At 42.3% G+C, this 24,684-nt stretch overlaps 2 protein-coding genes across 2 annotated transcripts in view; both read right to left on the reverse strand.

The window, feature by feature from the left end:
• fhit (fragile histidine triad diadenosine triphosphatase) overlaps positions 1–18,970 on the reverse strand; it is a 244,010-nt gene extending 225,040 nt beyond the window's left edge. The window contains exons 1-2 of the mRNA XM_030373703.1: positions 18,885–18,970; positions 620–769 (exon numbers count right to left, since the gene is read on the reverse strand). The gene's annotated coding sequence lies outside the window, so the exon portion shown is untranslated. The remainder of the gene's footprint in view (positions 1–619; positions 770–18,884) is intronic.
• Positions 13,130–18,878, reverse strand: LOC115556592 (uncharacterized). The gene is made up of 11 exons (XM_030373699.1): positions 17,986–18,878; positions 17,422–17,545; positions 17,029–17,272; positions 16,564–16,840; positions 16,289–16,466; positions 16,099–16,175; positions 15,823–16,003; positions 15,315–15,563; positions 15,040–15,211; positions 14,805–14,953; positions 13,130–14,595 (listed from the first exon to the last, which is right to left on the reverse strand). Exons 1-11 carry the CDS (start codon positions 18,268–18,270, stop codon positions 14,447–14,449), a joined length of 2,085 nt encoding a protein of 694 aa, XP_030229559.1. The 5' UTR covers positions 18,271–18,878; the 3' UTR covers positions 13,130–14,446.
• Positions 18,971–24,684: the final 5,714 nt, after the last annotated feature.

The raw sequence follows: 24,684 nt of genomic DNA on the forward strand, positions 1-24,684 counted from the left end.
TGATCCACCAATAACACGGCGCTACTAGCTCAACGATGTAGAGTGAATTTGCAGACATCGCAAAATGTCAAAAATACATGTCAGCTTTACAAAAATACTTTTATTGAATCTGATAGGAAAACCCATCAAGCTCTAGAAACCATTAGCTCAAGTTTGCTGGCTGACTCAAGAACCTAACAGGGGTTAGAAAACCCCTTCGCTGCATTGCCGTTACTCAGCGTCCCCTATTGGCGGGAGTAGTGCAGTACTGTGTTTGTGAAAATACAGATCCAGTGGGAGTTGCATTGTAGTTTCCCTGGCATACAAATAATAAAAGGTTATTATTTTGAGAGGGATTTGGCCTTCAATTTGAATTTTAATTATACATTTCTTATTTTGTTAGTAATTGCATAAGGGCAAAGTTAAATGAGAGGCTGTGCTTTACCGTCATTATAGTCCCTTCTTACACTTTGTGAATAACAAATAAATACATTAATTCGTAAATATGTTAATGAAGTGATTTTTGTTTCGGTCATGTCGTGGTTATGAGATTGATGTTGTTTTGTCCATTAATAATGTGATCTATCCTCATGGACATTTGCACCAGGGTAAAAATAAAGTGTGCCCCGAGTCTGCTTACCTGTGTGGGAGATGTTGTGCTCGGGGTCTCAGGTCAGAGGAGGAGGTTCAGCGCTGGCAGCAGGATCTGAATGTCTCCGTTACGGGCTGACCTCAAGAACTGGAGCCGCTCGTCTACCACTGGAGCTCAGCTTAACTGTACAAGACCCCTCTGACACACACACACACACACACACGCACACACACACACACACACACACAGACACATACACACACATAGTTTTTGTTTGTTTCTCATCCTCCATCTCAGGTCTCTTAAGTGGATGGGTCTTGCGGCAGAAAGGAGTTTGAACGTTATAATTGTTATTTTAGCGACCAAGAAAATAAAATAAGGTCTGAAACAAAGCGCTTCTAAAGCCCAGTTCGCAACTCCTTGCAAGGAGATAGGCTGAGACGTTCTAAAAACTGGGCAGTTCACAGTGCTGCACCGAGAGTCGCAACAGCATCAGCATCATTTGCATCCTGCTAAACAGTAACCTAATTTAGGATTGCGATTAGTTGTATCATTATTTTGGTTGAGAGTAGGCTAGGGTTACTGTGATCGTTTTTACGCTGCCCAATTTGCCGTCTTATGCACACCTTTTTCGCGGCACGGTCCGCGCGTTTACACTGCCCGAGGTAAATTGCCTGGTTGAGCTAGCACCGAAATTTCCCTTGCGGACCCTAATCAAATTGGCGGTTTATTTGGTTTCATCCTGATGTAAATGCGATGGCTCCGCGGTTCCAAGTGGTAAGCAAAATAAAGAATATGTTGGCGTTTTTGCACTTCTAAATAGTTAATCACGTTAGTAGCCTACAGACGTGAACTCATTCTTGCATGCGGGTGTCTTCAATCATAAAAAAATAAAAACATTCGGGAGCATGCAAATTATTCTAAAGAGGTCTAGACTCCGTGAGCAGCCCCGCCTTCTCCAGTGAACCAAGAAAGCCCGGGTCATGACAAACGGGGGATTTTACCCCCTCGGTTTTACACAGGAAACTTGAGATAAGACGGGGAACTCACCGGGCGTGCTAAGCCGGTTCGAACCAGCTTGGCAGGGTAAAAAGGCCTTATGTTTTGTCATTCTCCACTACTTCTGCATAGTAGTAATTAGCTGGAGCTTACATTTTGTTTAGATAACCCGCTAGTTGTATACATTGCATTTCCTGTTAGCTGAATATCTGTTTGATTTGTCTTTGTTTACCATCGGCTCGGAGACGGATAACTTAATTATAAATAGGCTTGTTGTTATGTTAGTGAGAGTGACAAGGTTGCAGTGTTAGCTCTTTCTTTGATAATGAAAATTAGAATACGGCGAGATAGAAAGCTGAGAATATGGAGCCGCATTTGGGTACTTAAGCGGCAGAAACAGTGTGCCAGCGACAATTTGTGTAGAGAGCCTTCTATGGGCAAAAACTGTTGGTTTATCTATATTGATCCCCTTCGTGAATTTGTGTGTAAAGGGGTGGGTGTAGACTATATTCTCATGTTTCTCCTTTGTAAAGCGCATTGGCCGATATGAAGTTAACTGCGCCTGTAGAATGTTGTATCTGCATTGCATTGATGAGCTTTGATTGTCCCAATGAGTCAAGTAGTCACGTGAGCATGAGACCTCGGTTGATTGGTTGGCTAGCGATGTTGGAACTGATAACATGTACCAGCTGAACATTTTTAAATAAAAACTTCATAAGAAAGCCTCCGTCTGAGCTATTCTACAGCACCCATACCTTGATTTGTTCTGCCGCGGCAATCCAACAATTAATTTTGCAAGGGCGTCAGTTTGTTTTTAGAAGTGGTGGGGACAATAACCATAAGCTTGAGTGTGGTTTGAAAAGTGCTGGGTACCCTTATGTAAGCTATTCATCCATTCAATATTCTGTATTACAATATGCTCTACAGCAGTGGTTTTCAAACTGTGGGGCGCGCCCCCCCTGGGGGGCGCCAGAATTCTTCAGGGGGGGCGCGACGTGAGAAAAAAATAAACCCAAAAAAACCCCTGAAAGACGATGATTCAAATCATCAGTCGTACTTCAACTGTAGAAGTAACATAACTAAATCAATTTTCAACCGTTTATCTTCGTGCAAACCATTTAACAAATCTACACACTTGTATCTTCAATAATATCGAAACAGAATTTCGATATCAGTTAAAATGTCTTCAGAATCACAGTTTTAGTTTCATACCGCTTCGTTTTCAGCTGTTTTCATTGAAGACGTCAGCCCATTCTGATACACCTACTTCTAGACATCGTAACTCATTCCTTTTTCAACCGTTTACCATCGTTCAAACCATTAAACAAATCTACACACTTGTATCTTCAATACTATCTAAACGGAATTTTGATAGCATTTATACTTTTTTCAGAATCACAGTTTTAGTTTCAAACTGGCGTAGTTTTCAGTTGCTTATAATAATTTAGGTCACCATAGCAACGCCGGTAAACAAACCCCGCCGAATAGTCGAATCTCTGGACTGAAAAGGCAGATCTGATTCGACTCAGAAAATTCAGAGTCTGGGACCCTGAATGAATCTGTAAACTGGCAGTTTACACAGTTGTAATGTTTCAGAAATATGTTTAAAAAATATGTTAAAAAATTTGTTTCAAATGTTTCAAAAATTTGTTCCAAATGTTTTAAAATTATGATCGGAGATGTTTGAAATGTGTAAAATAATTAAAATAGCTTTCAAAACACAGGTATTTTGAAATAAAAATTGGGGGGGGGCCTCAGCTGAATTTTTTTCTCTGAGGGGGGGCTCACTCTCTCACACTTTGAAAACCCCTGCTCTACAGTGTATTGTCAGGTGTTGAAAATCCTATTCGAACAATAAAAGTTGAAAACCACAGTTTGTGTTTTGGCTTGTTTTGCAAAAGGGCGTTGGAAACATCAGGGTATTGGCTCGGGATATGAAATACTAATACACACAGGACAAAGAACAGCGTTAGCAATTTAACACTTATCTTGACATCAACAAAGTTTACCAGACAAACAATGCCAGACTGTGAAGGGGGTAAGAAATGTAACGAGGTACTGAGCATCAGCCTTTTGAAGACTAGCAAGGGCTGCTGGTAGCAGCATATGTTATGCTGCATTCAAAAAAAAAAAAGCATCCGGAGGAGAATTGCATCTGCCAAATCCTGACCACCAGTAAACACTCGCGAAGGACCAATGTAGACTTCACTCGTTACAACATCGCAAATTGCCCGCAAATAATATCCCCTACAATTTAGGATAATCACACAGGTTATGCAAGAACATATTTATGTCAGGATAGGCCTACCAGGCTCCAAGTCGTCACATATCTCAATCAGACAAAACAACTATAACCACATTGGCATAGCAATCGCACCGTGTGTAGCTGCTACTAGCTGCAATCTATATACAATAGGGTTGAGTCGGTCGCGACCGATTCGTTCACATCGAACGAATCCCGAACGTGAACGACAAGAATTGGTTCCCCAAAACAAAAATAACTGGTTCTGTAATTCTTTTTTTTTTAACATAAAACAAAAATATGGTCACGTAAATAAAATATACAAACGAACAGAGCTTCGTCCCCCCGCGACCTTATATTGATTGAGTCTACAACGTTCTCAAAGATTCAGCCAATGAGAGGTAGCAATGGTGTTGCCATGACACCTGGGTAAACAAATGACAAGGTGGTACCATCGAATTTGCGCGCTTTCTCTGTCTGACGTATCTTGGTCATACCATTCGACGTGGGGCCACTCATATATCTAGCCTGGCTCCGCCCGCCTAAGTACTTCCGCTCAATTTGAATTTCCCTTCAGTACTAGGTCTGGACCTGCTGTATGTAATTTGGTTTTCTGCCACCGCCACAGCGTGCGCCCAATCAGCGAACAGAGGGCGTGTCTGAGAACAATGACGATAAAGTCGTGCGCTAGTTTGAGTTGTTGTTGTAGGTCGGTAGTTGATTTACAATGTGCAATTTTTCCCTGATAAATTTAATTTGACGAACAAAACCTGCAGCTGTCGTTGACGGACATTTTCGTGCAGACGCGCAAGGTGTTTGGTTTGTGTACAACCTGCGCGTGATTCCCGGCGCATGACATACGTCACAACCAAACGTTAGCGATTGGTTATGGCAGATCCAGAGTGGCACTGGGCAGATCCAATCATTTTAAACTTCAACAGACACCCGCCTTCAAGTGAGTTAACGTTTGTCAATTGATTAGGTCCAGACTCTCTGTACAAATGAAATGAAATGAAGTGAAGTACGAGAGTCTGGTAGAACCAGGCTATCATATATTCCCCTACATTTCCGGAAATAGACTTGACCTCCATCTGTTTACTGGATAAACGCATTTCCCAATCCCAGGAGTCTTTGCTCCATTCTATGTCAATTCATGAACAAACAAAGATATTAAACTGCAGTTCGTATTTTCGTATATTTATGACCATGAAAGTTCTGTAATGCCTGAATAATGAAGAATTAAATGTAAAGTAAAAAAAATATAAAACCATGAATGTAATATAGAGAGTAAGCAAGTGGTATAAATATTGGTGGGACGTTTGGTTGTAATTTATAGTATATCTTGTCGATTTTCACGCAGGGTAGAGCCTAGAAGTCGCTTAAATTATGCTCAGGGACGTCTAGCGGGGAGGGGGGCAGACACCTGTGAGATTCCCTGAAAAATGACGTAATCTGACGTAACGAACGAATCAAAAAGAACGAATCAAACTAACGAATCGTTATAGTGAACTGAATTGAAAGAACTAGTTCCCGGAAAATAATAATTTTGCCCATCCCTAATATACAATGCATACTAGCTGGAGCACCAACCAGAATCAGATCACAATCGCTTAGGGCCGTGGGTAGCCTTTGGCCAGGTCATCACGAGCAAACAGAACCAGCAGCAAAGTTTACGTAAACCAATTTCTTACCTTATGTGGCCCTCCACATGCAGGCTAGATGATGTATCTATATCGTTATCCAGTGTCACAAACATGTTTTTTACAGGAAGCAAAAGGACCGGCTATTTTCTGAACAAAAATGTCAATTTTGGCTGTGTCTTGAAACTTCTCCAGTGCGTTCAGACCAAACGCGACAGGGCGAAAAGATCCCATACAAAGTGAACGTAGAGACGCGTATCGGGCAAATTTTTTGATTTGTTTTGATTTGTCGCGCCACACTTTCGCCGTACACAGGCGAGCGCGTTCACGAAGATTAGTGGCGTGACAAATTTGCTCGAGTTTAAATATTTCAACTTTGACGCGAATTTCGCGTGATGACAGCCAATCAGCGTTCAACAGCGTGGCCACTGAGTGACATGTGTAACGTAACAGCCAATCAGCGTTCAACTGTCAAACTCAGTGCAGTGCAGTCCGGGGTGAACTGCAGCATGGAGGAGAAAGTGATTGTTGCCGTTTGCGACTCTCGGAGCTCTGTGCGCCTTCGGATGGCCGTAGCGCGGGGGGCTCTCATAGGGATTGGGCTTCTCTGGGTTTGTTTACCGGCGTTGCTATGGGTTCCGGTCTTGTGTGTTCCAACGGTTTATTAGGTAGGCCTATCTAATAAATGATGTCTTCATGCACGCCTATCGCAGGATTTTAGAGTATGTGGGTATTTTTTCGGTCGCAATTGGTTTGCAAATTTTTAAAAGTGGTGGGGACAAAATTCGTATTTTAAATAGTGGGGGGGACATGTCCCCCCCGTAATCGACGCCCATGTAATTTCGTTCTAATGTTCGCCCAATCCACTCCCGATAGTGGTCCTGCATTGAGTTTAAATCCAACTCTAACGAATAAATGGTCCAGTTTTAAGTTTCATAGAATATTTATACATTCCTAGGACATGTTAAATAAGTGCATGCCCCGCCACTCGTAACACACTTGTAAAATGCAGTCGTCAAATGATAGAATGGGTTATTTCATACATCATCACAACCAAGATTTGGAATTAATCAAATTAATAAGGGATAAATAATACTAGCAAATTTTTGGTTGAACACATTTGAATTATAAATTTATGATCCCCCAATGTTGACCTGAAGTTGGCGCCACAGTAGACTGTCGGAATGGCGGTAGGCCTACTAAAAGGTGTCGGAATGGGGACAGGTCGGAATGGCAGCATGTAACCATAACAACGGTCATAGCTAACGTGTACTGTGGAGTATAGGACTGGGACTGAGAAAGGCTGTGACATACAAGTTGTTCTGTGCTGTGTCCTGATTGGCTGAAGCGAAATAGCTACATTGTTGCGTTCTAAAACTGGACCTGGCAATTTGACATGTTCAATCTTTGCCGACTCCTTGCAACGGTATCAGCCGCGCTGCAACGACCAGTTCACACTGCTGCAACTTTTCCCCTAGTTTTTTACCCTCTAGTTGCAAGTCGTTGCATGGCAAATCTTTGGTCTGAACTGGGCTTAACAAGCAAAGACATCGATACTCGACTGTTGCCTGGAGACCAATTTGCGTATTTTTTGTGGAACCTTTTGCATGCTCTAAACATAAACATGTGGATAATAGACATTTTTATGGGGCTGCAGACATGAGGTGGTAGAAAGCACAAAGCATTTTCATCAATCATTATGAATCAACTAATAATAGAAATAACTGAACTCAATATACCACATCAGTCCAAACCACAGGGCTTGAGACGATGATGAGTTGGCAGATATAACTTTTTTGCTGGCTGTATGATCAAATAATTGAATAACAATCATTCCATTGAACACCCAAAGATAAATAGAGATGTAGTGACTTTAAAAGAAATATAATGTATTTTTGTTTGCTGCATTGGACCAAAATAGATGGATATCTTTCCACAAGGATATTCCATTATGTGTGATCCTCTGTAACCTCTTGGTCATATTTATGTTATAGTCATGATTTACTAACCATCTCACAAAAGGAAGGTTTTGTTTCCCATACATTGAATGTATCTGATTTTGTTAAAGAAAAGGATTACTTTTGAGCAGGTCAGACAAATTATGCAATTTATGTATAGAAATTGGGTTACAAGTAAAAGGGTTTGCGGTTGGCAGCCAACCATCCGTCCCTATGCCTAGATAGCCTTTCCATCTGACGATATCTGGCAACAGAAACGCTTTGAATTGACCCGGTTAGTAACATCATTTGCTGGGTCCGAAAAGTACTGAGTAACTTGATTTAGTTTAAATGTTGTATGTAGATGGCAACGCCCGACAATGGAATGGAAAAGGGTATTGAATTGACAGGTTGGAATGGAGACAGACGAGGCCACTCCTCTGTTGATGGACCACTTTGGGGCTCCTCACAGCAGCACACTAATAGCTGTAAGTGTGGGGCCGTGTGATGACGCAAACTCAATAAGTGTGCATGTTGGACGAACTCAGAAAAACAGAATGCGTCTGGGAAACAGACAAGGGCACTGCATTATACATGAAGTGCAGACAATCAAATCAAGTGTGCGAGGTATAGCAGCCGCATGAATAAACCGTGCATAATTGATACCGCTCTCTTATATTATGCAGCCCCGTGTGCAAACCTATATGAACGTATGACACCAGAGTTAGGCCGATGTGAATAATACTGTCTCAATGAACTGAAGATACCCACGACTTGTTTTGTGTACAAAATAATTTACAGAGCTTATTGAAGCGACGAAACATGACAAAAAGATGACAAGAATGAAGAGGGCTGCACCGATGACATTTTTTTTATGTAAAGAGAAAATACAATGTTTAGTTATTGATGTACTCTGGTGTTGTAGTGTTTTTAAAGAGCCAATAACAGGACTCTACAAGCACCACACAGGACTTGAACCTCGGATAAAACGAGTTGTCCGACTGGCAGAGCACGTGTTCCTCCCAGCTCTGGGCTGGTGCGTTGACAAGGTCTGTTCCTCCATATGTGACATGTTTATAGGTTTTACTACATATTAGGACCATATACAGATGGTCCTAATAAAAGCAAAATATCCATACCAGGATAGCAAACAACAAGAATGAAGTCCATAAAATTGAGATATATATATATATTTTTTTTTTTAATCGGAACCAGATCCAACTATGTTTATGCCCAGTTAAATGAACGAACAGAATTTGTTGATCAACCATTAGAGCCGCTGTGTAACTTCACATGATCTCACTGTGCAGACCAGAGGGCGATACACGATGCCCATGAACTGTTTCTAAAGGTACAAATAGGAAATCTACATAGAGGGATAGGATTAAAAATTATATGACGTTCACACCACAATAACCTAATAAAGACTATATCAGGTTGCTTTCTTAACTCAACTAGCGTTACACAAATCAGGCTTGGCTCATGATCCTGCAAAAGCCTGCGACTGAAAGGAAGCATGAAAACACTATGATGGTACCAACAGCAACATTAGAACTCATATCTCAACATATATGTACATACATTTACATAACAGCCCAAGGCTGCAGCCATAAGTGAAGCAAAAAGGGCGGCAGGAAAACATAACAACATATTAGACTACTGTAGCCACCTAAGAAGCTGTCAGGAGCTGATTGGCTACTAAACAGAAAGCGTGTTTAACCTCAACCTGGCGGTATGGATGGCTCGCCATGAGCTTAACTAAACCTTAATGACCTGAACTAACAAAGCTGATCATAGTGAATAACCTAACCCTTATTCACTTAACTAAACCTTAATGACCTGAACCAACACAGCAGATCATAGTGAATAACCTAACCCTTAATGACCTTAACTATCCGTAATGACCTAATTAAACCCTAATGACCTGAACTAAACCTTAATTTTCTTAACTAAAGCCTAATGACCCTAGATAAACATTAATCACTTGACCAACACAGGTGATCATAGTGAATAACTAAACCTAAAGGACCTGAACTAAACCTTAAAGGTTAGATATAATAAAAATCCAAAAAAGTTAACAGTGTATGAGTTCCAGAAAAGTTGTTTTGTAAGTAGTTTGCTGGAAATATTTTTTAGGAAAAATCTCGCCTATCTCTATTCCCCTGTTTCAGTCCCTTTCAGAGTGTGCTGTTTCAGGTGTCTGTAGCTTTAAATGCAAATGAGCTGCTGCCCATTGGACACATCGTGCACATAAACTGTTACCATGGTTAGGGAGAGTGTACTATCATAGCTGTGAAACTAGCAGACATGGCAGCTTCAGTAGTTCAACCGTACATGTCCGAACCTGAATCGGATCCTGAAGGAGGAGAATCTGAGAATTCAGCAGGAAGCTTCTGAACGGTAGGCCTACGGCAAAAAAAAAAATATTTTTAATGGAACTTTTCAATGTCATTGTCTGAGGCCCCGTCCACACGAAGCCGAAACGGGCGAAACCGTTACGGTTTCGATCTATCCGGTTTCGAAGTATCTCCGTAAAGACGAAGCCAAGCAAAACCGGATAGATCTGTAGAAACGCTGTAGTAAACATTCCAGGCCCATAAGGGGCGCTGCTTCTGGTACACAAATCCAGAAGAAGAAGAGGCGAGCATGCGCATAAAGGCTGCCCCCCGAACCACTAACAACACAAACAAACAGCTCTTCTACGATGGCGAACTAGATTCTCAATAAATAATGGCTTAGCAACCCAACAAGGGACATGATATGCTGCAGAACGATTACAAGCTTGTAGTCCGCCATCATCTTTTTTGTTGTGATTTCTGAGACTCTGCGGGCTTAAGAGCCATTGGCTAGGAGGTCGAGGGGTGGGGCGATGACGTCATGGTTTGCGGTTTCAGTCGGTTTCAGGCGTCCACACGAAACCAAAACGAAATCGGATAGATTTGAAACCACCTCCGAGGGTGGTTTCAGAAGTTTGCGGTTTCGGTCAGCGGATTCGCCGGCTTCGTGTGGACGGAAGGCCGAACCGTACAAGACCTTTGCGGTTTCGCCATGATATCGGCTTCGTGTGGACGGGGCCTGAGTTTCCGGTAAAAGTCAGACACTAGTGCTAGCTGCTGGCAGTAGATAGATTTAAACTTTATTGATCCCCAGGGGAAATCAAAGTCCCAGTAGCTTGAAGACATCACACACAGCATACTCATACATCATAAACAAGATAATAAAATATCCAGATGAATGCTATAGACAATAAAAGATTCTAAAATAAAGACGCGTGCAGGGACTGACCCTGTGATTCAGTATGCATGGTAAGATTCAGAATCAGATTGTCATTGTGCAGAGTACAAGTACAGAGAGAACAAAATTTGGTTTGAGATCTAAACAGAAGTGCAAAACAGCGGTTAAGGCACAGTTTGAACATGATTGTCATATAGTGCAATATAAGTGCAGTATGGTTTAAAGGAGACATATTATGGTGTTTTCCCAACAAGTAAACATAGTATTTGAGTTCCAGAAAACATGTTTTTGAAGCCGTTTGCTGGAAATAGCTTTTAGGAAAAAAAATATTGCCAACCGCAATTCCCCTCTGTGTCGGTCCCTTCAGAATGCGCTGTTTCTGGTGTCTGTAGCATTGATGCAAATGAGCTGCTGCCCATTGACCAATGAGCTGTCAGACTGAACCACAGCATGGAGGAGAAGGGATTGTTGCCGTTTGCTGACTCCTGGAGCTCTATATCTATATAATATAATATAACATAATAATATTATATACGTGTATTTATATGATATATATCTAATATCACGGCCAAAAGCTATGTGCGCCTCGGATGATATTATGAATAATAAAGACTGTCTGACGTCTCTGGTACTTCCACAAGTAAAGACTCGTAGTGGGGGATATCTCGGCCATTGTTGAGAAGAATTGGGGGGAAGGAACTTTGGCATTGACTCTCTGAAGTCCATGAACCGCGACATGGAGAAAAAAGGGATTGTACTCCGGGAGCTGAGCTGCCGGACTGCCTCCGAGCTCCCCTCGCCGAAGCTGCCGGACTCCAGTCCGGCCGCCGTCGAAGCCATCCGGCCGCAGTCTCCGGGAGCTGAACTGGCGCCGAAGCCAGGTGGCAGCTCCGGCGGACGAGCAGCTCCGGCTGGGGTAGCTCAGCGGCAGTCCGGCAGCTCAGCTCCGAGAGTACAATCCCTTTCTACTCCATGTCTCCTCCTCCCGACTTCCACTGAAGCTTCGGCGGCAGCTCCGGCGGGGTGAGCTCGGCGCCAGAGAAAGGGATTGTACGCCAGGGCTAGCACCGAGTTCCCCCCGCCGGAGCTGCTCGTCCGCTGGTCCACAAAATCTTAGCGATGCTCTGATTGGAGGGGAGTGGTTTTTTTTTTTAATGAAATAAACATTTCATTTTTCATTTTTCAATTAAACTCATGGATGGTATTGTGTCTCAGGGCTCTTTGGATCACTGAAATCAATCTCAGACACCGGTGATAATTAGTTTGCCAGGTGAGCCCAATTACAGGAAAACTACTTAAGAGGACGTTCCATATTATTAAGCAGACCACAGGTTTCAAGCAATATGGGAAAGAAAAAGGATATCTCTGCTGCCGAAAAGTGTCAAATAGTGCAATGCCTTGGACAAGGTATGAAAACATTAGATATTTCACGACAACTTAAGCGTGATCATCGTACTGTGAAGAGGTTTGTGGCTGATTCAGAGCACAGACGGGTTCATGCAGATAAGGTCATAATGAGGAAGATTTCTGCCAGACAAATTCATCGGATCAAGACTGCAGCTGCTAAAATGCCATTACAAAGCAGCAAACAGGTATTTGAAGCTGCTGGTGCCTCTGGAGTCCCACAAACCTCAAGGTGTAGGATCCTCCAGAGGCTTACAGTTGTGCAAAAACCTACTATTCGGCCACCCTTAACCAATGCTCACAAGCAGAAACGGTCGAGTGGGCCCAGAAATACATGAAGACTAATTTTCAAACTGTCTTGTTTACTGATGAGTGCCGTGCAACCCTGGTTGGTCCAGATGGATGGAGTAGTGGATGGTTGGTGAATGGCCACCATGTCCCAACAAGGCTGCGATGTCAACAAGGAGGTGGGGGAGTCATGTTTTGGGCCGGAATCTTGGGGAGAGTGCTGGTAGGCCCCTTTAGGGTCCCTGAAGGTGTGAAAATCACCTCGACAAAGTATGTAGAGTTTCTGACTGACTTTCTTCCATGGTACAAAAAGAAGAACCGTGCCTTCCATAGCAAAATCATCTTCATGCATGACATTGCACCATCTCATGCTGCAAAGAATACCTCTGTGTCACTGGCTGCTATGGGCATAAAAGGAGAGAAACTCATGGTGTGGCCCCCATCCTCCCCAGACCTCAAACCCTATTGAGAACCTTTGGAGCATCCTCAAGCAAAAGATCTATGAGGGTGGGAGGCAGTTCACATCAAAACAGAAGCTCTGGGAGGTTATTCTGACATCCTGCAAAGACATTCAAGCAGAAACTGTCCAGAAACTCACAAGTTCAATGGATGCAAGAATTGTGAAGGTGATATCACAGAAGGGGTCCTATGTTAACATGTAACTTGGCCTGTTAAGATGTTTTTTTTTATTGAAATAGATTTTGATTTCAGTAATTATGACGACCTAATGCTGCATATTCAACAAATGACCATTTTCAGTTCTTTACAACCTATAAAATGTTTTGAAACTGTTGTGCATAATAATTTGGAACAGTGCATTTTGAGTTTTTTTATTTTTGAAAAAAATACTGTTAACATTGGGAGGTTTGTTCAATAAAATTCGAAATATACTCTAACGGTTGATGACTTGAAAATGATACTGACGGTCATCTCATTGACTATTAAGGAAAATCAGAGAAAAATATCATTTGCATAATAATTTGGAACACGATACCAGACTTCAATACAAGTAAATGATAGTGCGGGATAGTGCAGGAGTAGTGAATACAGTCAAGTAGAGAATACAGCAGCAAAAAAGTAAAGTGACGAGGTATGAGCAGCATAAGATGGATAGTACGCTAAGGTGCTCTGGGAAAAGGTTTGTCAAGGTGGTAGTGCAAATAAAAAATAAATAAGTAGCTACTAGCTATTTCTAGAAGCTAAGGCAACTTTATACATAGTAACCCTATTTAATTTTAGCCTATATTTTGCTTCTTGTTCACAAAAGGTGAAGTTACGTCTTGCAAGTTTGCAGGTACCATATCAACCAGATGTGTTCATGTTAACTTGAGAAGGCCAAGCGCTACTGGCCATTCACCTCAGGCTGGGAAAATGTGGCTAGCTAGAGCACACATACAAATCTTCGACGTGGGAGCCATTATTGGTTTCAAGTACTGGTATGCCAGGTTTCTTATTCTTTTGGCATTATACATTCATGAATACATTTTTATTTGTTTGCATAGGTGCACATGTGGAAATTGTGCAATGCGGTCAGAGCCTTAGAACTTATGCTGTCAGGAGGTGCCACAGGTAACATTAGCAGCTATCTTATCCTACACTTAAGTTTGCAGTGCATTTCTGATGACATGCCACTGCAGACACTCACCTTTTGTTATGCATAATAGGTTACAAGACGGCTGCAGCAGCTGGATGAAAGGCCTCCCTGTATGATAGACCATCCATGTTTAGAACCGGTTTGCCTAAATGTGTTGTCGCTGCAAAATGCATGCAACAACTGACTACGGTCCTTTACAGCTACGGGGGATAGAGCAGTGAGTTTTATCTGTAATAACCTACTTCACTGTTCATACACCATAATAAACTAAATATAGTCGGTCAATGCCACAAATTCAGATGATATTTTAACGCATAGCCAAGTTTTTGCTAAGCAAATACTGCATATTACGCATCAATTCACATGAAACATTTTACAGATACAATAAACATTTATTGATCGCAGTCATGAATATTTGTAAACACGAATATTCATACATAACATTTGTAAATACAGTATAGCGAAGGATTCACTTAATCCAATTAGAAAAATGTGGACACAGTGTAGAACCTGTTTCAAGAACAATTTTCTCAGTCGCTACAGGAATTTAGCCTCCTCCTCGTCTCGATGCTCATATTCTGAAGACAGGTCCGGCGGGATGTTCATCTTCAGAATCTCAGCTCTGTACGATGATGGGTCAACAAAGACGTTCTCCATGATCATGTCCATCAAATCATCAACATACCCTGTGCAACACACAAACACACAAAAAGTGAATCAATTGTATAATTTAATTTGAATAATTTCAACTGTTCATACATTAAGATCTTGCACTTTGATTGGGTAGTTTCTCAGGTATTTGTGTTTGTTTATTTATTTTGTTTAAAGTTCAGAGTTGCAGTACTTTGTCTCATGCACAATATAAATCTTAAAAATAAAATAAATTCACACTTACGGAATGTCGCCTCAGTCTTCACTGGTTTGGCTCTGCACTCTCCCTTCCTGGTCTTTGGAAAGCTCAGTCTGTAAATAGGATCCCATGACGACGTGGTGGCTTGTCCTCTATCAGCATTCTCGTTGTAATGCAGTGCAGCCAGGTAGTGTCTAGAACAGTAAAAAGAAAATCAAACATGAAAATAATTGCAAGAAATGCGCAAATGTTCTCAACAAGTAATCACAGCTTAATTTACCTGCAAAGTATTCCTAGATATGGATAGATCACGTTTTTAGGAGCGAACTGCAGGATCAAAGCGTGGAATGCATCCAAAGAGGAGGTCTGGTGGTGGGGACTGAGCTTCGCAATGTCCCTTAGGACTGTCTTTTTGGTCAGCGCCTTCTCCAGCTTGTAGAATGCAGGAGTGGCTGAAAGACAAAAAATATTATGCATTATATCATAACATCTAACTTATTGGTAATGACTGTACTTGTAGCAAATCAATAACCCAACCAGTTGAATGAGACAAACCTGCTGAGAGCCATTTACTCTTGTCCCTTGTGCTGCGAATTGCATGTAGACATTTTGGGAAGAGGGGGTCATCATGAGTATGAATATCCTGAACATGGTTTAGGAGGGAGGTCCATTTTGCCAACCTTTCCGGCCCGTTTTTTGACGATTCTGCAGTCCAATGGACGTGGTTTCTAATGGCTCGCATCCACTTCTTTACTTTTTGGCAGTCCTTTGTTTTGCTAATTTTATGTAGTTGCTTTGAAATTCCTACAAATCAGAATAAATATTTAACCCAAGTTAACCCAAATGAATATGTGATCATAAAGCTTTATGTGTAGACTCTTCAAGTATAGACCTACAAGGTAGTTTGAGTTCCACACATTTTTACAAACTGCAAGATACAATCCTATCAATATGCACCAAAATATGCACGGAATGCTTCAAGCATCTTGTTCTGCAGTTCTAAAGGCAAAAGGGGTCCAACCTGGTATAAGTAGGTTTCTAATGTTTTGTTGAGTGAGTGTACCTTTCTCCATGTGCCAGACGTCATAGAATTGAGTGATGTTGTTCTCCCTCAGAAATCTTTGAATTTGTGGATGACTGTCGGTGACGATGCAATCAAGGGTTACCCCACGTGCACTGAACAATTCCAGGCTCCTCTTCAGGCCTCCCAGCTCCATATGGGAGCTACCTCCAACCTCATTGCTCTGTCAAATCATCATAAATACGGGTCCATATTTAAAATGTCAATTGGCAAAATGTATAAAAAGAAACAGAACACAGTAAACTTTAAGTCACCCACCTGAACCAACTGGAGATCGACAACAGTATTGGTGTTGAGGGCCATCATGGTGTAGATCCCAAATTTTGCACTGTGCCCTGTGAAAACATTGTCACAATCTTGTATTGAAGTCTGGTATGTGTTTATGTCTTCCTATTTATTTACAATCAAATATATCCTACTCATAGGATTTATATAGCAAAATATATACCTGGAGAATCAGCCCTCATGTCACCACCAAGTATTACTTTACTTTCTTCGCCGAGCTGCTGCAGCATCAATTCCTGGGAATTTTTCCATTTGTGGACAATAGCTGGCTCTATAAACATTCTAGCATGCCGACGAAAGGTGTCGGAGAGAAAAATCTGCAGATGCATTGCCTTAAACACCTAATGGAAAACAAAAATGACAAGATTTTATAATATTAAACATTATATGCCATGTTCAACAATGGAGTAAATTATTCTTTACTAATTCTTCATTTACCCTTTGAAGTTTGAAGAATGAGGCTCCACTGATGTACACTGCGGCAGAAAGCTGTAAATTCCCAGCTGGTGTGTTATCCAGAAGAGGCTGGCTTTTCCAAATTCGGGAATACTCGCAATACTCACACAGCTGTTCCACTGATATGAATGTCCCAAGCCTTTTGGTTTTAACAGCACATACACACTTGCACACAGCACACACATCGAACAGCTCCATGAGACAGGTCTCGTACACTATGTACTTCCTTATCTCATGTTTGGAAGTGGATTCAGCATCTCTGGGGGGGTGGAGAGATATAGATGAATCAGCAACTCCTTCAAATAGATTCAACAATAAACAGAACACTTTCATGAAAGCATTAAAAACCAGGACTGCAGAAATGCACACCATCCGTTTCAGCAAACAAAATGAAAACTGATTATATACATTTAGATAGATACATTTAAGGATTTTTCTGTAACTCACAACATGACTGTTGACTCTGTCAAAGCGGTAACCGAGTCTTCAGAGTCATAGGTTGCTTCCAGCCCTTGAGAAGCCAGTATTGAGCAGCCCTCGAGAGAATCCACCTCCTCCTCAAACTCCTCCTGCTCCAGACGAGGTCTCTTAAATGGCGGCTTTATAGATCTCGAGCTTTGTAAAGGCAGTGAGTGTGTGAAGGGACCAGTTGATGTGCCAAAGTTCTTGCAGGACACAGTAGCCTGGACAGCTGTAACAAAAGTATATTTTTATGATTACGGGGCATTCTTGGGAGTAAAACATGACAGCAGGGTGACAGTATAAATTCAAGCACTAAAGGCGGCAACAGCTCACGGCTAGACTTGCAATCTAGAACTTGCAATCTAGAAGACTACAAACCTGCGCTTCTGTAATGTGAATGAAGAGTCTTCAAAGAGAGTTGTGTACCAACACTGCGTCGCTGTGGTGGCTCAGTCTGGCAGCCTATATCCCTTGTAGCAGGTAACTGTACTGATGCAATGGCCTATGTATAAGAACGAAGTGACAACAACCTTATCTTACATGTAGAGCAATGCCACAGCTGCATACAGTGTTACAAAGGATAAGTTTAAAGAAACTCAGAGATGAAACGTCACAGAATGGTTGGCGTGGTTGGCGGAGTGTAAATTGTGCTGGGATTTAGCAGTCTCGCCCATACACTAAATTTTCACTGAGCTATACTACATATTCAAGTTTAAAAATGTTCAAATACATACATTACTTTCACAAGTTCTCAATTCTTAAACCCTGTGGAGAGTGGAGCGGGTTGGTTGAGTTTGCAGGGGGAAGCCATGTTGACTGCAAACTAACTAGAACTTTGCCGTTAGCCTTACATCATTCTCAATGGGAAAACTCACGCCACAACACGCAGAAGTTCACGCTAATCTACAAAAGAAACACACCGTTAATTATTTGTACACTTACATTTCTCTCGTCTGCAGGTACTCCACGCAAAGTTGGAAGTGCCCCCTCGTTAAGAAAAAGTTTCCCAGCTAATTCTGCCGTGTATTGACCGAGGTTGGAGAAACAGTCAGTCTTGAAGTGGCGAGCACAGACCAACAGATTTTTGCCAACTGTGGCTGGGACTTGGCCCTCAAAAATGAAATCAATCCACGCCGCTCTTCTGTCCTCTGCGGCTGGGACGCGATGGAGTGATTTGTGGTCATCTTTACAGCCAACAACAGAACACCTCGCGTGGCGCCTCGACATGATGAATTCCAAACTTCCAATCACGAAAGGACGTATATTATTTAAGCGCGGATGGGGCGGTGGGTGGTAATATTCAAATGTGCCTTATTCCTACGTCAGGAGAGTCGACTAAATTGACTCGCTCATCTGAAAACTGCAAGTGGGGTACTTTCAGAAATGCATTTCTCAGTCAAGAAAAACAAGTAGGGCCTTATTTCATAGTTTGTATGCGTGTGGCAGCACAAGAGACCCAAAACAACACCTAACCCAAATCACAGAACATGTGTTTTTTTCTTAATATGTCCCCTCCCTTTAATCACTTAACCAACACGGCTTGATCATAGTGAAGAACAAACTAAACTAACCCCTAATCACTTAACCAACATATGGTGATCATTGGTCGGGCAGAAATCGCGGATCTCAAAATAAGGTCCCGTCGGACAACTAAGTACGTTTTTAAAACGAATTGCATACCAGTAATTCCAACAAAGCTAAGGTTAATTTTCTATATGCCACTTTATTTCTAATGTCGAATGAATCGTTTGCTGTGGTAGTGACAGTAATAGTAACATTAGATAGTAAACTGAATGAAAACAGCGCAGCCAGGGCTGTGAACGACCACACTCGACACTCACCTTCCGTGTTCGCCGATCCACTAGGGGGACTTCTGGGAAATGTGGTTTAAAATATCGTGACTACTTTTGATTCCGTCTTTGAAAGACTACAAATACCATAACAAAATTATCTGAGGACGCTACGGTGCTACGTTCAAGTAGACATGGAATAAACAGTTGCCTAGTCTCTTCACATTATGAAATACCATATATCTAAGTAAGTTATTTTTCACTACAGCGCTTGTTTTGGTGAAATAGTAAATGTGACATCTACATGTAACTATAATGTCTAAACCAGTACCTTAGAGCATTTAATGTGGTTATGGTCCATTAAATGACTATTTTAGTTGTGTCTTAGAACTCCTCAGCTTTCCTTAAATTGCCACGGTCCATACTCTAAAGTAAGTCAAACACAAGCAAGTGTGTTTAATTTCCCATGAAACAAGTTTTAAGTTTTGTATTTTATTTTGTCGTGATATTATAAGTATTATTTAAATGTATAAACCAGTTCTGACTCTGAGAACATGATGAACCAAAATAATGCTGCAAGACATAATTGGGTTATACTGATCTAAACTCCTCATTCAATTAAAGTTCTGGTTTAGTACAATTATTAACTTAACTCAGAAGACATCCCCATCCTGTTAAGTGCAATGTCATTACTGCCATCAGATAGAAAATATGATTGTGCATGAAATTAAAATGTTGCTATTATGTGCACTCTGATGATGCCAGGACTACCTGTTACTGGCACATTAATCAACACTATTTAAGAATGGTCTGAGTTTGCGAACAACGTTTTAATGTAGATTAACTCATATGGCAGACCAGTGTGTCACAGGTGACCTACAGCGGACAACCAGACCATTCAGAGCAAATACAAACAAGCCGTGACTTGTTTCCTCTGGGGCTGATCTTGCAGTGACATATGTGAATGACTGCAGTCACTTTCCTTTAAATTCTGGGGTTACTGGTTCAAGCCCCATGCTGTGTTGTCGCCTGCCATTTTGTCTGAAAACCAGTGTCACACAATAGAAATTGTGGAAACCTAAAACCAAAGGCACTGCCAGATACAATGCCATTCATTATTGGAAAGGTCAGGAGGGGGAGTGAGTAGACCCATGGAAACAGAGTGGAGAGTAGTTTGACATGTGCATGCTTACGCTGGTTGAACAACAGGCATGCTGCTGCCTTCTGAATCATGTGCAGTGACCAGTGGTTCAGCAAGTCAAATGTTGTGTACCATTTGATCCCTGACAGATCAGATCAACAAACTCAGCAAAAGTTTGTTCGTCAATAGATGTAGATGTCAAGCAACAGTTGACCGTTAACAGTCAACAGTCGCACAGCCTAGCTGTGCGAGGTGGTTAGTCTTTCTAGGACCAAAGAAAGTCCTATTTTGGAGTGGTTCAGCTGATGGTGGCTCGTACTCAACTAGACAGAGATGCTGGAGTGGCACGGTGAAAAGGGGAAGTTGTTGAAAGCATGCTAGATTCCTTCATAGGCCTACTTTAAATCCAGGGCCAGAAACCCTGGTGTCTATTATTATGGAGGGAAAGTCTACATTTAACCATTGATATTGTTTTCATATTATTTGTGTCATTTCAATTAATTCCCCATAGAGTGTCCAATAGCACATTGGAATCTGGGAACTAGTCTGAGGCGCCAGACGCGCCAGACACGCAGTTCATCTTGAGGATTATGAGGTCAGTTACGCTGCCTGTCAACATAGTTACTCACATCCCAGGTTCCAACATATTTACCGGCCTGAAAAGGAGTGGCCGCCTGAAGAAGAAGGATTTGCGACAACGACACCCCTCACCTCGCCATGTGCTCGTCTCACCAGCACCAAGGTTCAGAGGCTTTCTGCTCATTAGACGTAACCCAGTTAGCGCCATTCCTACTTTTTCAGAGAGCGATTGCATATGGAAGGTTCTAGAGAACAATTCCTGAAACACGCATAAGTCGAGAATAACCCAATAGGCTCGAGGAGGAATTTATGGCAATCCGGATGGAGATTTGAGGTTACTCTAATCACAGCAAGCCAAGCAGGCCACCCTTGTAGAGCTGTGTGAGCTCGACCAGGGTTAATCCATCCATGGTCAAACAATCCATGTGCCACTTCTAGGTCCCATTCTTGCCTCCAGCTACTCCATAGCTACCCAGCATAGAGCCGGTAGAGGACCAAAGGACACTGAGGTAGACGAGTGGCTAACACCACTAACTTGCCATCAGCTCCTCCACCAACTCCCAGTCAGATGCATTTGGCCCTTGGCCCGCTGCCAAGGGCCAAAGATTCAAAACTTGTCAATTTGACTAGATCAGTTTAAATGAATAGAAGACAAGTTGATTGCTGACTCATACCCAAACAACACAGAAAGAAATCCATAGCCAGTGTAGTGTAGTCTCAAAGTGGTCCAAAGGGACAGCTGACAGAATGTATTCAAAACCAATAAGGGGTGCTGGCACCGTGCTAGACCGCATCAAGCGGCCCAGTGCAACTTAGAGCTACTCTGCTGCCGTTCTCAAGGGAAGCACCTACAAGTCCTCCATAAGGTAAACACCAATATGAAAAACCACTGTAGCCAGTTTAATGAATGCTTAATAAGTACCACCGCAGAAGTACTCTTCCTAGACAGACCAGTGGAGGGAAGCCTTGTTCTGCTGAAGGTCAGGTGGGTGACTGTCCACCATGGTGACTAGACCCTGAGCAATAACTTCATAATGACGGATCAGAGAAGACTACGCTTCTTCCAGCAGCCATGAAGAAACTTTTGACATCCAGACACTATGGGTCTTCAGTATCATTTTGTATCTCACCCATTGTATGCTGTGTCCTCCATGCTCCAGGTTAGTACATTATATAACTCTTTATACATCGGTTTCCCCTTGAGCCTGACTTTGAGCCCCTTTGTGGTGGGCTTAATGTCCTGTCTGTGAAGAGGGGCTGTGAGATAACCCTATTATCCAAGATGAGATATATGGCTATGAAATGCATGCAGAGGGGAAAATATCCAGGGGCCAGTTGAACGAGCTTTGCGTTATCTCAAATATGTCTAGTTATAGTAAGTATTAAATAAACCTGGATGTCCACATTACTAAATCAAAATGGGTTCCACCACACAACGTAACACATAGTTACTCAATATTCACACCATCCCCTAAGTTAAAGCTGCCAGTTAAAGAAAACCAAAGTGCCGAAGGAGAAAATAATAACAGCCCAGCCTGTTTTTAACAGCGGAATGCTATCTTGTTATATTGTGATTATAATTCCATCCTAAGCCCCTCTGTATTAATACATAATACACTTATGACAGTGCCATCAACCTGCTATCTGGTACTTCTCCAGCCCACAGCTATCTGTACTCCCTATATACTCCTGAGATCAATGCCATATAAAAGTACATGCAGTACTTCTTTCAATGACCACTGGTATCATCCCCCCAGCCAGAGCTTGTTTCATCTTCATTAGGAAGAAGGATGGAGTTCTGCTTTCCTGTAATGATTTTCGAGGTCTGAATGACAGTCAAGAACCAGTGCCCCTTATCTATTCAGCTATCTACAGCTATCTACAACACCTCCAGAACACCACCATGTTCAAGAAGCCTGCTCTCCGCAATGCAAACCATCTTGTCTGGATCAGAGAAGGGGATGAGTGGAGGAGAGCAGTCTATACCCCCCGTGGCCATTATGAATCTTGTCATGGCATTTAGTCCCACCAATGCCCCTGCCATACTACAAGTCATCGTCAACAATGTCCTCTTGAGACACGCTAAACCTATGTTTTTTATTTTATTTGGATGACCTCCTGATTTCCTCCAGTTCTGCCCATGAACATGCCCATCAATTGTATCACGTCCTCCAGCACCTCCTGGAGAATTGATTTGATGTTAGGGTATAGAAGTGTGTATTTCACCAGTCCATTGTGTCGTTCCTTGGCTACATACTACATAGCCGCTACATCAAATGTCAACTTTAGATAGATCCTGCTAAGGTAAAAATAATTTGCTTCGTTTCCCTGCCTAAGCTCCCACCCACTAAGCCAAGCTGTGTGTCTAGCATGTCATTTATCTACATGGGTCCCGGTCAATATCTCTGGGTTTTGGAAGGCTTTCTGCTCCCTGGTGGGCGCTTCCATTCCTCCGGAAACCACCCTACAATTTCTCACAGCAGGCAACCCGACCATATTTAACTTAACTTGGGTTGAAGGGGCACACAATTCTTTACCATGCCCTGACACTAGCCTGTCTCCTTTTCACTATGCTCTAGGATACCATCCACCATTATTCACCCTTTCATCTACACGGGAGTTTGTACACCATCGTCATTAGACCTCGAGAATATCCCAATCCACTTTGGTTTAGAATCCAAGAAATTAGCACCCAGATTCATAAGAACATTCCCCTCGTTAAAATCCTTAATCACTCTGCTCTCCGCCTCAAGTTGTGGCGCATCCCTCCTACTCTCCTGGTCTCCTGAGTCAAACCAGTTGCTACCAGCCTCATCTCACAATCCTTAGTTACCAGCTCGACCTCTCTCTATTGACGGGTCTCTGGTGTTCAAAGTTGTGCCGTAAACACTTTCTGTCAAGGTTTAAATGTCGTAGTCATCATTGATCTTTGACACTACTTGCTCAGATGACTGCACCTTCGGTGAAGGTTACAGTTTTGAGGCTGAAGCAGGGTCTGATGGGCCTGGGCAAGCAGAAGGCCCTGGTCATTTACCAGTTCAAGTTCAGCCACAGCAGCTATTTAGTCTGGCTTGATGTCTACCTCATCCGTTGTCTCCTTCTATTGCGTCCACATTCCTATGCCTATGCATTCCATGTCCTTCTCCATGTCTCATCTGTCTTTCCATTGTCTTTCTTTCCCTTTCCCCCCTTATGGTAATCTTGCCTTGTATCGTAATTGCATCAGGGAACAAAAAGCGTTACTGGGTAATGTAACAAGAGGAAGATGAGGAAGACCAGGATAGGGATGATCTGGAGAGTCGTAGAGGCTGGAACTTGCCATCTTTCTACATTGGGGCCTGTCCTTCCATTGGATTGTCAGCCCAAGGCTTCACAATAGGTCAAGTGGTGAATTTGGGCCAGATGCTGGTATTCTTCCATCAGAGTCTCTTTTCATTCCCGCCACGGTTGCTTGGTGTTAGGGGTTGAGGTGGAACAGATGGAATGATGAAACCATCACAACAATGCCCCTGATGCTGCATTGTTCACCCAGAAGGGTAGTCTGGATTCATTGGAACCATCAAGTTTCTTTCTCAGTTTGGCTTTGTTTTTGGGGTCCCAGTCTCATCAGCTACTTGATAGATCACGACGTATGAGGGCGCTGGAGGGCGCCTTTGGTGCACTTGTGCGCGTATAATTTTGTTTCAGCACATAACCAGCATCAATCTGAGCTGCCTTCTCTATGTCCAGGGGAGTAGTTGTTGTGGGAGGTGTGGTTTGGCCTGTTGGCATGTGAAGACTATTGGCCTGTTAAGGCAGAGCCATTGACACTTCCTGCTGGCTCTCTGCGGGGTGCTTCTCAAACGCCTCTAAGTGGAATCCAAATTTGGATAGAGTGAATCTCCCCTACGGTCTGTCTGAGCTAATTTCCTGTTAAGTAACATAAAATGCCAGCTCTTTTCCACACTACCTCTCTTTTCTATTTGGATGCAGACCTTTAACTGTTTAGGGCACCAAGGTGTGGGATATGGGCTTTTACATTAGTCCATACCGATTGAGTTCTTCATACTTTGTGCGGGTTTTGTGAGATTATTGTCTATATAACTTTCCAACGAGATTGGATGAATCTCAGGGAACATGTCCAGATGATTT

The sequence above is a fragment of the Gadus morhua genome, chromosome 13 (genome assembly GCF_902167405.1).
Source record: "Gadus morhua chromosome 13, gadMor3.0, whole genome shotgun sequence".
NCBI classification, from domain to species: domain Eukaryota; kingdom Metazoa; phylum Chordata; class Actinopteri; order Gadiformes; family Gadidae; genus Gadus; species Gadus morhua.

Excerpts from the sequence above, each read along its gene's own strand:
- LOC115556592 (XM_030373699.1), bottom strand. The coding sequence starts at position 18,270 with ATGTCGAGGCGCCACGCGAGGTGTTCTGTTGTTGGCTGTAAAGATGAC. Across the intron at positions 16,841-17,028 it reads ACAGAGTCAACAGTCATGTT|AGATGCTGAATCCACTTCCA; the intron begins GTGAGTTACAGA and ends CCACCCCCCCAG. Across the intron at positions 15,564-15,822 it reads CGTCTGGCACATGGAGAAAG|GAATTTCAAAGCAACTACAT; the intron begins GTACACTCACTC and ends TCTGATTTGTAG.